At 41.3% G+C, this 14392-nt stretch overlaps 1 protein-coding gene across 2 annotated transcripts in view; it reads right to left on the bottom strand.

The window, feature by feature from the left end:
- CEP112 (centrosomal protein 112) overlaps positions 1 to 14392 on the bottom strand; it is a 164255-nt gene that overhangs the window by 58305 nt on the left and 91558 nt on the right. For both annotated transcript variants that reach the window (XM_054278782.1, XM_054278783.1), the window contains exon 21: positions 4215 to 4445. In XM_054278782.1, coding sequence (XP_054134757.1) covers positions 4215 to 4445 — 231 coding nt within the window. The remainder of the gene's footprint in view (positions 1 to 4214; positions 4446 to 14392) is intronic.

The following is a 14392-nucleotide window of genomic DNA, read 5'->3' as shown; positions in this document are numbered from 1 at the left end:
TGCCCTAAATTTCCAGGTAATAAGATTTGGTAGAAAATATTTTCAAAAACAAATTTTAAGGCTCATGATGCAATTAAAATGCTTTTCCCCCCCTCTTGAATAAAATCATCTTCATCAAGGTTTTGTGCACTAGGACCATGATTTCATACAAGATACAGGTGGAGTGATTGTACCAGGTAAAAACTCTAAACATCAGGTTTGATTTAAAATCACAGAAATCTCAGAGTACAACTAACATCAACATCACTAAAGTCTACAAGCAGGATCTGCATGGCTCTGGCCAGGTTTATGCCACTTTGGTGTCCCATCTCTCCAGAGCGAACCACTTCACAGCTCCCTTCCATCCGAAGCAGCCCCAAAAATAAAGTGTTTAACTCAGTTTTGGGGTTTTTTTGACTACAGATTTGTCCTACAATCAAATTTCATGTGTGTTCAGTACAGTCAATACACAAAAATGTAAATTACTTCTCCACAAGAAAAGCAGCACTGACAGAGAATTAGACGTTCCTGGAACCTGCATAAACCTTGTACAGAATGAGTCAAAATATCTATTTAAATATAGAAAAGAAGTCAATAAAAAGCTAAATGTTGAAAATTATTTAGAGAGAAAAAAAAAAACCCATCATCATCTTCTCCCACTCCAGTTTACTCATGTGTGCTGCTCAAAGGGAGCTTTTTTATGAGATATTTTCAGTGTTCCAAGGTTGCTTCCTTTGAGCGTTGTTAGCCTGTCCACTGCTCTGCTCGGGCCGTGCTTGCTGAATGTTCATTTCCTCTGCCGAGAAAATCCCTCAGAACCTTACAAACAGCGCCAAGCCCCACATCTGCACACACTCAGACTTTGTCTCCTGCTCTCAGTCATTGCTGGCAAAGCTGGAGCTGCTCCAAGCTTTGTGCACCTGGCTCAGGAGAGCCCCAAGTGCTGCTGGAGCACACCTGGCCCTGCCCAAAGCAGCCAAATCAGGGCTGTGAGCTCCAAACACCCAACAATCATGGCATGGTTTGGGTTGGGAGGGACCTTAAAGCCCATCCAGTGCCACCCCTGCCATGGCAGGGACACCTTCCACTGTCCCAGGTGCTCCAACCCTGTCCAACCTGGCCTTGGGCACTGCCAGGGATCCAGGGGCAGCCACAGCTGCTCTCACCACCCTCCTAATAGGGCAAAACACCTTGCAGAAAAATGATCCTAACACTTGTCAGCTCAACCAGGTATGTACAAAAAAATGCTGAAAACACCTCAATATCTTACAGGGGCAAAGCAGGAAAAAAGCTGCACAATTCTCACAGTGTCCCAGGAATCTCTAGCAGAAACCAACCCTGACAAATCCCAAAGCGCTAAGGGAGTGCTCAGGAACTGACACCATGATAAACAATGTCCCAGTAGGCTTTGTCTCCTGCTCTCAGTCATTCCTGGCAAAGCTGGAACTGCTCCAAGCTTTGGGCACTCCCCTGAACCTGGCTCAGGAGTGCCCCAAGTGCTCCTGGCCCAAAGCAGGAGCAGCAGCTCCAGGGTTGTGTGCCCCAAACACCCAACAATCATGGCATGGTTTGGGTTGGGAGAGACCTTAAAGATCATCCAGTGCCACCCCTGCCATGGCAGGGACACCTTCCACTGTCCCAGGTGCTCCAACCCTGTCCAACCTGGCCTTGGGCACTGCCAGGGATCCAGGGGCAGCCACAGCTGCTCTGGGCACCCTCCTAATGGGGCAAAACACCTTGCAGAAAAATGATCCTAAAACTTGTCAGCTCAACCAGGTATGCACCAAAAATGCTGAAAACACTTCAGTATCTTACAGAGGCAAAGCAAGAAAAAGATTGCACAATTCTCACAGTGTCCCAGGAACCTCCAGCAGACACCAACCCCAAAGCGCTAAGGGAGTGCTCAGGAACTGACACCACAATAAATGTCCCAGACTTACAGACGGGATTTTTAAGCAACATAAAATTAAAGAGCTCAATAAATCATGTGTCCCTAAATGTCAAAAAGATGTCTACAACCACCAACAAATATTTAAATATTCAGTGTGCCTGTAATGAAGACTCTTCCTTCCCCTGTCTCTGCTCCTCACTCTTCTCATCCCCACAGCAGCAGGAGGGCAATGCCTGAGGAATCCTGGATCTTCTTCACCCATTTACAGTTCTGTTTTTCTTGTCACTGAAGTATGAATCATTTCTTTTCTATTTCCTCGTGTTCACGTTAACAACAGTCCACAATGACACAAAGCAATCCACGCAGAAATTAACATTATTCCCAGAGCAGATCACAGAGGAATGAGATCCCTCACTTGAGAATGGAGTGACCTTCAGAAAATCTGGCCAGTCAGATGTTCCATGCCTAAACTGTGAATTTCAGCTTCCCATTGGATTTTTAAGCAATCTTCACAGAATTGGCACCAAAAAAAGCACATTTAGAGAACAATTTTTTCTCTCATATTGCCCTAAATTTCCACGTAACAACAACTGCTAGAAAATATCTTCAAAAACAAATTTCCAGGCTCATGATGCAATTAAGGTGGTTTTTTCCCCCTCTTGGATAAGATCATCTTCAGCAAGGTTCTGTGGACTAGGACCAAGATTTGAACTAAATTAGCTGAAACTGCTACTTTTGAGCTTTAAATGGAGTTTGTCTTCAAAGCTACTTCGAGTTTTGGATTTTGTGGCCAATTTCCACAGTTCTACAATTGCAAGACAGGAATGAAACAGAATGGGGAATGGAGATTTGAAGGTAATGCCAGGTATTTTCACATGTCTGTGAAAGACTTTTCAAAAGAGATACTTTTTTCTTTTCCCCTCCTATCTTTTACTCAACATGTGCTCTTCAGATTAGGGTAAAAATAGGGAAGTAGGTTAAAGAAAAAAATTACAATAGCAGTTAATATAGCTTAAAATTAGCAAATTTTTTGAAAAATAGAAAAAAATCCAACAAATTAAAGAAAACCAGTATTTCTGACAGAAATGACAATTCAAGACTATTAGAGATATTGCTCTATGAAGGATTATTTGTAACTTTAATTTGAGGATGTAAAGAAGTTAACTTTTCTTTTGCTATACTACACATGTAAAAAAAGATCAAAGAAAGAAAAGAATTGAGATTCAAATTCCATTTTTAAGCAAAAATGACAATGTCTTCCTGAGTTAAAATTAATCCTTTAATGATGAATTGCAAAGGTTTAAATACTTTCTGCGACCTTGGCTTTAAATAATTATGCCAAGCAGAGCTTTCCGTACATTCAGAACAGATTCTGAATTGTTGATCACAGCCATTTTAATGGCTTCAGGCTGGCTGATTTCCAACATAATCCTCCGAATGCTCTTTAAAATTACAGACCAAGAACCTGACGCAGGTAAATGAAATGTCACTTGCACAAAGGCTGCTCAAACACTCCATGCAGATTGTTAATTTGTGCCACTGCACATCCCCTTGCAAGAAAATGTGTGATTTAGTGCCTTAATGCAACGTACAAAAGAGACTTCAACAACTATCTGCTTACACACATACAGAGTCTACCATAAATATTAAGTAGGGTTTTTTTTAGTTTGGCTTTTGAAATAAAACTTGCATGTTTTAGCTCCCTAATGGGGGAGAATACTTGAATTCAAGACAGGGTCCAAGCAATGCTCAGCAAACAGGAATGTGGGCAGTGACCCCACAAAACAGAATGGGAGGGAAGCCGTGATCAATCTGAAACATTCATTTTGATTTTCAAATCTTACCAGAGACCTTTCTCACCTGATGTACACCACAGGCAAAATTAGACCAGCCACTGTGAGCAACCAGACACAATTTCCTTGCACCCTGAGCCTGAGTATTTCCCTCCTTAAGAGCTCACCCTCTTTTTAAGGGATAAAAAGCTTGGCCAGGCAGAACCACCCTTTCCAGTGTCTCTATTCCAGCAGAGGAAGATCACCCTGCTCCTGGCTGGCTTTACCTCTGAAATCACCTGTGTTTTTAAAGTGCTGTTGGATCCTCATGGCACCTTCCATCCCTGCTGGAGGTGCTGCCCAGCCCCAGCATGCCCAGAGCAAAACTTTCCATCAAAGAACCCCAAAACACCCCACGCTCCTGCTGCGACTCTGCCATCCCATGGTCTGCATCTGTTTCTTCAACTCAAGTGATGCCCAGGTGATTTTTCCTCAGGGAAACTCTGCTCAGCTGACTTTGGGGTGATCCCTCCCCTTGTGCCCCGTGGAGCTGCTCTTTGTCCGTCCCTTACCTTTCTCAAAGCCGCCTCTGTCTCCGCCGTGTGCCTCCTCTTCAGCTCTGCTATCACTTTCTCCATCTCCATCTTCACGCTGTTCAGTGCTTCCTCCTTCTCTCGAGTTGCCCTCAGCTTCTCCTCGTCCCTCTGCAGGCTCAGGTCCAGCAGCTGATGGTTCTTCAGGGCGTTGGCCTGGATCAGCTCCTCCCTCAGCTTGCGGATTTGGCTCTCCAAGCCAGAGATCACCTGAGAGAAAGAGCAAACAGAGTGACAAAACCCAAACCCACAGCACAAAACCCACTTGGCTGGTGATAGGAATGCCCAACGGGTGGGAAGAATGATGGCAGAACTCCATGATATCAGAAGGCTAATTAACTATTATATTATATTATATTATATTATATTATATTATATTACATTACATTACATTGCATTGCATTACATTACATTACATTATATATATTATACTATACTATACTATACTATACTATCCTATACTATAACTGTATTGTCAGAGCCCAGGAATGATGACAGAACTCCATGACATCAGAAGGCTAATTAATTACTTTATTATACTATGTTATACTAAACGATATTGTTGGAACCCAGGGAATTCCTCTGGCTGCCCTGGAGGACTCGAGCCCCTGCCAGGGGGCTCAGAGACCCTGGCACACAGCCCAAGACCCCTGTGCCTTTGATCTTGACCCATGGAAAAAATTACCAACCATATATGAGGATTTACAAGCCACAAAAATTTAAGTAAAATGATAGTGAATTCATCACAGGGTGAAAAATAGATTTTTGAGGTTTTTAGAATGGGGGCTCGGGGTCCCAAGATGGAGGAATTTGGGTGTGCCTTGTCCTTTTTCCTTCTTGGCCTCCATGTTCTGGGTGATGTTGGCACTTTTGGATTGGTTTAGAGTAGAAGCTCACTGTCTAACATAGGTGATGGGTATTGGGAAGTTACTGTAAATGGTGTACACGTGGTTTTTAGTATAAAAAGATAACACCAGTGTGCCTCAACCCGACCTGCCAGACAGAGCTCGGTGTGTCAGAGAAAGAATTTTATAGATAAGAAACAATAAACAACCTTGAGAACAAGAATAGAAAAGTTCTGACTCCTTCTTCGACCCCCGGGCTGGGAAAAGAGACTTTGTGACACATCTCTGACCAGCAGGGATCCCAAGACTATGTTACAAAGAATACTACAGAATAGTATAAGATTCTAAAGAAACTCCTGATTGTCTCCTGACAGTCAGGACACAGCTTTGACTGATTGGCCAAGCAAACATGAAATTCATGATTCCACCATCCTTTTCCTCATGTTTGGCTCTGTTGATTGAAGACTCTTCCAAATGGCTCCCCTGAGGGATGATGCAATTCCTGTCACCAAGTTCCTGGTCCACCACCATCCCGCCTTTTCTTTGCAGGAATAAGAAGGAGCAGTGCAAAAAGGGGCACACTACAGAGGAAACTGCTTTTAAAAGCATTTGTGGAAAGGCACTATCAAAACAGGTTAAATGATCCTCATTCTTTGTGCTAATATACATAAAAAATATTTCCTCTTTGTGAAATACATTTCTTCTTTATCTTTTGGCATCATGTTTTGCTTTTACTTGGTCTTTTGGCACCACATTTCTGGTTTTGCTAGATTTTCTCCAACAAAGCCAAATGTACTACACTCATTTTTATTAATGTTAGTTGGTGAATCACTATCCCTGTGTCAGAAATGTTCAAGAACCAAATGCAATTTAATGTACACAGGCTCTACAAAACAAAACCAATAAAAATATTACTGCTCTGGAACAGAGAGATAACATCAAATTCAATTACTAAATTGAATCCAATTACCAAAATTCCTTCAGGTAAATGATCTTCCAACACGTTCCACATGTGCACAAACACAGGAGCAGCACATGAGATAAGAATTGTTTTGATCATTCTTTTCTCTGCTTCTCTCACAGTTCCTCTCTGTTCAGAGGGATGTGAATAGCACAGGTGTCCTCCAACACCTGGGGTAGGGGCAGACCCAGGGGATGCTCTGTCCCTTTTCCTGGTCCCTTTTCTTGCTCTTCCCTTTCTCTTCCTGCACACAGATAAATACAGCTCCCCCTGCCCACAGCACTGGTGAGATGGACCCTTTTGGAGGAGAAATTGAGCTTGTGGCATATAATCTACATATCCTATCCATGCCTTCTTTTTTTATCCTTAGGAAATTACCTGATCCTTCTAATGAGCTATCAGAGCATCATCAATCATTTATCAATCACTGCCTGCCCCCGATGGGGAACACAAGGGGGAGGGATGGAAGTGACAGGAATAAAGCTGTGACACTCCTTGTTGAGTTTTACTGGGTTTTTCTTCAAAGGTCAAGCTCAGGATTAAATGTGCAAGATGGTATTGCTTGTTTGGATTTAGATGTTTATTAGTTTTTATTTATATTATAGTCTGACAAGGTGTGAGTTTTACAGTACTTTAACAAGTTAAAAATGGAGACATATTTCTCTTTCTATAAGGCTTTTAAAGGATAATCTGTCTAATTAAGAAATGACACAAATTATTTTTATTTTTAATCTAATAACTAACTACTTGTGCTCTGCAATGTGGACTTTTTAATCTAATTGCACAATACTACTTGAACTTATGGAGAAGAAAGTGAAGAAGAAGGTAAAGAAGAAGGACTACCTTCTGTCCTAAAATTTTTATCTCACTTTATATATAATACTGTATTCTAAACCCTTAAACTCTAAGTTTTCTACTATGTGATATTATACACTTTTATTTAAATTACACACCTCTAATCCCAGTTCTACCATTCCATTCTGGAAGCTTCTCCACAGCCTCAGGTCAGTGCAGTGTTCTCTTGGGGATCAGTGCCTGCCAGCACAGAAAGTCTCAAATTCTCAGTATCCAGGGTTTTAACAACTCCTATTTCCACAGAATTCACCCTGCTACTTTACCTCATGAATAGATACACATCCGTGACTTCAGATTACATTTACAAACTCTCACAAGTTACTCTTCTAACTCCATTCCCTCGGTGGGTTCCTCACTGAGGTACAGGAGCATCAGACCTGGGACATAAAGCACTGTCCTTACAGCTAAGTGTGATGGATGGCACTGAAAGCACATCTATGTGTTCATTCATAAATGTAATTCTGAAAATGAGCACTTGCACTACAAAACTCCCACAGAATTTCCCCCTTTCTCCTCCCTGTTTCACAAGAAACTTTGCAGTTGCCTGGAATTCTCTCACAGAGGATGCAACAATACTGAGAGCAGAAATTGATGTTCTACCAAGTGAGTGCAGGTGACTCAGCTCAAGCTTATTAAAGGTTTCACAGGAAAATCTGAGGAAAAGCAGTGTATATTTAAAGTTCCCATTGTCCTGGAATGCCAGTTTCTCTCCAACTGCTATTTTTCTTCTTCAGACTTTTAATACACTGCCTGTACTCAGCTACACCATTTATTTGCAGCCTCTGAGAACCACATTAGTACAAAACTTTGAAAAGGAAACATTTGTTTCTGACCAAAGTTGGGACATGAATGACTATCAGATCTATTGCCTTGTACATTAATCTCTCAAGACAGATTCCTATAAATACTGTGGATCTGAGAGAGAAAAAAAAAAAATCAAGGCTTGAAAGTTTGCCTATTTCTCAAGCTATTTGAACTATATGGTGTAATAAAAGACATCATCTCCCTTCAAACCTTCAGTTTGTCCTTCAGCTATCCCAGCTGTAACATGTATTAAATAATATCAACCATCTCAGAAACTTATTTGGTTTCCATGCTTTCTTAATTACTCCCTGGCATTAGTCCCTACTATGTCAAAGGTAAGAGTGTGTGTATGGTGGAGAAGGAATGAGCACGTCATTTGTATACAGAACTCCACCACAGGCCACATATTTCAGCCCTATCAGCATTATCTCAAACATATGGTTCATATACTGTAATCTGTGCTAGATCCTTTCCTTCCTTTCCTGAGCTTTTCCTCTACACATGTTTAATTTCTTATTAAATCTGTATACAGACTAAAAACGTAAAGTAACTTTCAGTGTATAATTATAATCCACAATGTACTTTTATAATTCTTTCGGAAAATGATTTCATCTCCAGATCACAAGAACATGACAGCCTGCCTGGCTTTTCCTTAACCAAAGCAGCACTAACTCAATGAAGATAAGAGCTGCAATTGCTGATGGGTGATATGGTCTGAGTTCCAAACTGACACACTGAGAATTTGGGGTTTTTAACAGCTGCCCCAGTGCAAGTCCTGCCTGAAATAGCCACAATTATCTTTTCATCTGTGAGAGTTCTTTTTGAAAGCTCACTCCCCTGCTCTCCTTTTTTTCCCTGCTATTTTAAAATAAAAAACTTCCTTTAATTACACCCCCAACACACACACATAAGTGAAACTAAAAAATTACACTGCTCAGAAGTTCCCTAAAAAGTTTGTTAAAATATTTAGGATAAGAAATCAGGGCTAACTTTTTATAATACAAGGAAAATCCATTCACAAATGACACTACAAGCCAAAATAAAGAGTGGGTGAATTCCTGTTACACCTTTTAAGCTTTACTTCCTTCTTTATTCAATGGTTCTTATACAAAGTCATTAGAAAATGAAACACAATCCAGTGTTTTCTGTAAGAAGTAATAGCTCTCAGCCTTCAGAGCCAAAACTGGGGACAGCTGAGAGTGAGTTGAATGTTATAGGTAAAGCAACAGCAATTAATATGCAAAGGAGCATTAATGTTGGACCTAATAGATGGCAAAAGCAGATTTGGTTCTATTAGGGAAGAAGAAAGGCTCTGAAGACGGGGTGATGGCAGCGAAACTAATATGATTAAAGGAGTCCCTTTGGAGCAACTTCACTGCCAGTAAGATGATGTTAAGAGACATCTAATCTCTCCAAAGTGACTGGAAAAAGCTTATATTGGGGATCACAGACACAGTTCTTGTCAATTACTTTCAAATAAGTCCAGTTCTCACAGCCAGATTAGTTTTTCCCATAAACAAAGTCAGTGGCAGGAGCAGCTTACGCCCAACTCAGCGCTGAGACAACTTTGTGTGACACGGATCTGTCCCCACTGCCGCAGGAAACGAATCCCAAACTTTCCAGCACTAAGACTCTGCTATTCCACATGCCAGGTTTAATAAACTATTATTAGACTTAAATGCAGGCAAATTAGGGAAAAAAAAAAAAAAAAAAGCCCCAAGATGACTTAATTCTCAGTTGCGAAAAATCCGTGAAATATAAAACTCATGAACAACTGTCTTTTCTTAACGATTCTGTGGGAAAATAAAAGCTGCAGTTACAAAATCTCACTTCTCAGGCTCCAGATCCAAGGGCAGGATGGTTTCTTTGTAACACTGAGTCCTCTTTCTCAGTCTTGGTTTCTCAAATTCTCCTCTGGCTGCCCCAAATCTCTGTTTGGGATCCAAATGGTTTGTATGGTCCAAACAAGAGTTTGAGTACAAGAGCTGCTGGTAGAAAAACTCACCTTAAACACCCCATCTAAGCAAATTATTATTGTGCTAAATGAGGATTAAACATAAGAAATAAGGGCTGACAGTATGTAATAGAGTCAAAATATTACTGCCACTTGCTGCCTTTTCTGGATCAAAGTGTTGTAGTCTCTATTTCGGTGGTGTGGGTACGAGCACATGAAATAAGAGAGATCTGTATCTATTTTAGAAAGGATGAAGAAGTTTGTAGCAATTCCCAGGATGGCCATGCCACAGGAACATGCCCCAAACAAGGAAGCATTTTGTAAAATGACCATTAATCCACATACAGGACAACAAACAGAAAGACAACACCAGCTTACACAGTTTCCCAAATGGAACAAAAATACATAAACTGTGTGACAGAGATTTCATAAAGGTTTATGTGACATGTTTGTATGTCCCTTAGATGAAGAAACTGCTGGCCAAGGTGGTGATTTCTATTTCTGTTTCAAAGAAATAATTTAGAATTCTAACTAAGAATATCTGTGCTGAAATAGTGTCATAAAAAGGGTGGGTCATAAGCCCACAGCAATTTGCCTGCAGGGAAAAAATAGACTTGAAAGAAAAAGAAGAAGGTTGGTCACTCACTTTGGCCTATTTAAAATGCCAATAAATGTACTGCGTGTTATTTGGAAGGAAAACATGTGCTCTTAATTTTCAAAAGTAAATTGCATAAGAAAATATAAAGTTGGCAAAAAGTTTAAATTAAAATCTGTTGCTGATGTCTGAAACTCTGCTCCACTTCCAGGCAACGGGGATGAGAAACGGACCGAATGACTACGGCCTAATTAAAAACAATAATAACACAAACTCCCTTTATTTTCCAGGAGCTGCTGCTTCACCCCCACGAAGCATTTCCTTGGATGAGTTTCTGAGGAGGAGGCTGGAGCATGAGAGCACCTCCACCCTGACGGGGTGAGCACACAGAGCTCGCTGCCTCCCCGTGCGTTACACACCAAACCACATCCACCCAGCACCACCAGCGCCCAGGGTGGCTGAAAGTCACCAAAACAAGGCAGAGCAGAGCTGAGATGAGATGCACTCCTGATTTATTCCCCGTGGTGCAGAGCTAGAGGCGCTGAGGTGTTGCTGCAGCAGATTTACAGCGAGTGATGAAGATGTGCCAGCAGATGAAGCTGCAGTAGCCTCAGTGCTCTGCCCTGATGGGAGCACTGGGGCTGCTGGGACACAGCATCACTGTTAAACACCCCTGCCCTTCTCAAGGGGCTCCTGACAACTCCTCAAACTGAGTTTCAGGAGTTTTCTGTGCTGGGTTAACTTGGCACCAGTCAGAGATGACTGCACAGGGCTCACTTTGCTGTGTTTAATTTTGCTGGCATGCAACATTTTAAAAAACCTACAACAAACCCCAGAACCTGTGAGCAGCAGCGTGGACTAGGCTGGATGACCCCAAAGATCCTCTCTGGGATAATAACCTCAAATATCAGCCTGTAAGTCACAGCCCTATCGGACCATAGATAAGCAGCTTCTGCTCTGCGTGCCAAGACCTTCTGAGCATTTCCTCCTTGGAGAGGAACAGTGAAGTGAGCAGGGTGTGCTGGGGAACATCAGCTGGGCCCTTCTGAAAGGGACATTTGTCCCTCTGTGCCTTGCCACTGCTGTGGGGTGGCAGGGAGGGATGAGGCATCCATAACATTTGTTATTGGGCACTGGATTATTTCTGAAAGGAGATCAGCCCAGTCAAGGGAAAGGCAGGCTGCAATAAAAACAAATCTCACTCTGATGATGAAGAAGTGAAAGGAAAATAAGGAACAAAGTAGGAACACCCAGTGATTCAGTGGGGACAATGAGTCCCTTTTGAGCCATGAGCAGGGCATGTCCCAGGAGAGGGGCATGGAGTGTCCTGTCCCAGCCATGCACATCTACTGTAAAACATTCACTGTAAAGGGAATTATCTGCTCAAACTGGGAATCTGAACCACTTCAGCTTTCTTGTGAGTAAACAAAGCTTTATCAAATGCTGGGGAACATCATACAAGTTTCTCTACCATCACAAAAACAACCAATGCATTTAACATAAAAGAAGTCTGAAAAATAAACAAATATTTGCAGCTCTAAGCTTAGAAAAAAGTGTAGCTGTAAGAACTTCAAATGTGTGTAATGCTGATTTTGTGTTTAGAACAAAATTGGTTTATAATAATGAGTTTTTCTACTGCAGCTTCTGCAAGGGACAACAATCCTTCCCTTAACTGATCTTATTCTGGTTTGCAGGAACTATTCTCATGCTTTTTACTCTCTGTACCCTGCCAACTAAGGGCCAGGCACAGTCCTAATCTTTCTGATTTTTCTGTGCACAAATCATCCTACTGAGTCTGACTCACTGGTCCCACTATACCTGCTTTTCTCCATGCCAAAGGAATTCCAAGTGGCCAGTCTAGCCAGTTGCAGCTATTTGTGGCTCCTGTGTATTGTATGAACTCAATCATGTCCATTTAAACAACTATATTAAAAATATTTTCTATACCATGGCAATTTCAATGAAAGCATGTAGAGAATTTCTTCACCTTTTTCTCTCGTGACTCCTAAAATCAGCAATTTGTCAATATATTATGAATACTTTAAAAAGATGAGATTTCATTTGCAAAGAAAACCAGTGGCACATTATCACATGGGTAATGATGTGGCAGAGCACAAATTAGCAGGGATAAGTAATAAACAGCTATTTAGCTTTCACAGCACAATCTATTACACTGTCAACTTTAAATGCCCTTCGGGTAAGAACACACAGCCCCAAAAATGTGGGATTTAAGGGAGCAGATCAATGAAATGGTGTGAAATGAAGTGAAAACGAACAGCACTGCAGTGACCAGCAGGTTGGGCTCAGTTCCTGAGAGCACTGATCATTTCAGGAGCATGGGGCTGTGCAAGCCCTTCCAGGGGAAAAGATGGAAATGAGCACCCCACCATTATAAAGAGTCCTGAGCAGTGGTCTGAGACTTCCTGGAAACACCAAAATATCAGCTTCAATACTTAGAGATGCATTTTATTGTATGCTTATATAGTATTTTGTGCACACTGAAGTGTTCTCATTCTTGAGGGGTAAAAAATTATCTCCAGAATACTCTATTGCAGAGCTTAAAATGGAGCCATTTCATCCTATTTATATATATTTCTCTCTATATATCCTATATGTGACTACATTGCAGTGATGGGGTGAAGTTATTAATATGTTCATAAGTGAAATGCTCCCAGTTTATAAATCAGGTTGGATATTATCAATTTTGGGTCTTGGAGGAGAACTGACACAAACCAAAGCTGCACTCAGTGATCTGCACCTGCACAGCACAAGGGAAGGGGAAGCTGCTGAGGCTCAGACAGATGAATATCCAGGGAATAAAGCTCAGTAAGAGCAGTGCAGGTGACACTAAGGGTGAAATGTGGCAGTTCAGCAGGGTCAGATCTCAATCCCCACATTCAGGATTTATGCAAAGGTCTATCAGCTCCATCCCCACACAACCTCAACTCCTCTCACCTTTGCACGTGCACCTCTGACACCTCTCTTGAAAATACCCCCAGGGATTTGTAAAGGGAGGTGTTGAGCTGCTAACTCACATATTCATTTCATTAATTTTAACAGCATTAAGCTGCTTTTAAAGGTCAAACCTCCTTGGTAAGATTCTTGGGTTATTCCAGCACTGTGCATGCTCTGAAAAATGCCTTTACCATTTATGAATCTGATAAAAGTTTATTCCTCCTAATTGTAGGAATAATAACAAAAGTTTATTCCTACTAATTCCTACTAGTTTATTCCTGCTTATCTTTTATTTAACAGGGTATCATTTTGGTGTGGGGACTGGTTTAACACCACCCCACCTGTACAGTGCTGCTGGAGGGAAACACCACCCACCTCTGGCATCCAAACCAACAATTCCTGCACTGAACATCATCCCAAGGAAGGTCCAGCACCCCTCAAGAAGAGATTCTACTTTTTAGCAATGTATTTGCTCTGTCTTGTCTAATCCTGTTCAGCATTTCCTGAAACGCAGTGGAAGTGTTGACTCACTAAGAACAATAGTTCTGCTCAGCTCCACTTCCAATAAAATTAAGGAAAAATGAGTCTGCCTGTACCATTTCTATAAATATACACACTTAGGCAGCAATTAACAGGCAATTTAACCCCCAAATGTTCACTGACTCTGCCAGGTATTTATGAAGGCTGAAAAGCAACAAGCAACACACTGGTATCAAAAAGCCAGCAGGGAAAAGTTACACTCAAAATATTGGCCTCACTCTGTTTTCTCCATCTTAGAAAAAGGCAGCACATTTTGAGGTCTGCTGTCACATGGCATTAAGCAAAACACAAATTTTGATGATTTTTTTTTTTTTCCCCCAAAAGAAGTGCACTGAAGTAGATCTGGACTTTCACAGAAGGCAGTCAGATGCCTAAATCCCAGTTAATGTAAATGGCACTTAAGCTACAAACTGGGCTTAAAAAAAAAAAAAAAAGAAGAGGGGGGAAGAAAGAAAATCAGACATCCATTTGAACAGCTCCACAAAGAGCTTAAAATTAACAGAGCTTATTTCCATTTCTTAATTTACATAAGTCCATTTGATTCCAATTTAGTTAACAGCAGCTGGAAAGCAGAACTTCATCTAGGTTGGTTATTGTCACTGCCTTCCCAACAAAATGAGTTTAAGTTGAAGGGGAGAACCTTGAGCT

The sequence above is a fragment of the Melozone crissalis genome, unplaced genomic scaffold, assembly GCF_028551555.1.
Source record: "Melozone crissalis strain CALT ecotype California unplaced genomic scaffold, PUWL_Pcris_2 ptg000026l_1, whole genome shotgun sequence".
NCBI classification, from domain to species: domain Eukaryota; kingdom Metazoa; phylum Chordata; class Aves; order Passeriformes; family Passerellidae; genus Melozone; species Melozone crissalis.
This window is presented reverse-complemented; position numbering and strand designations above follow the sequence as displayed.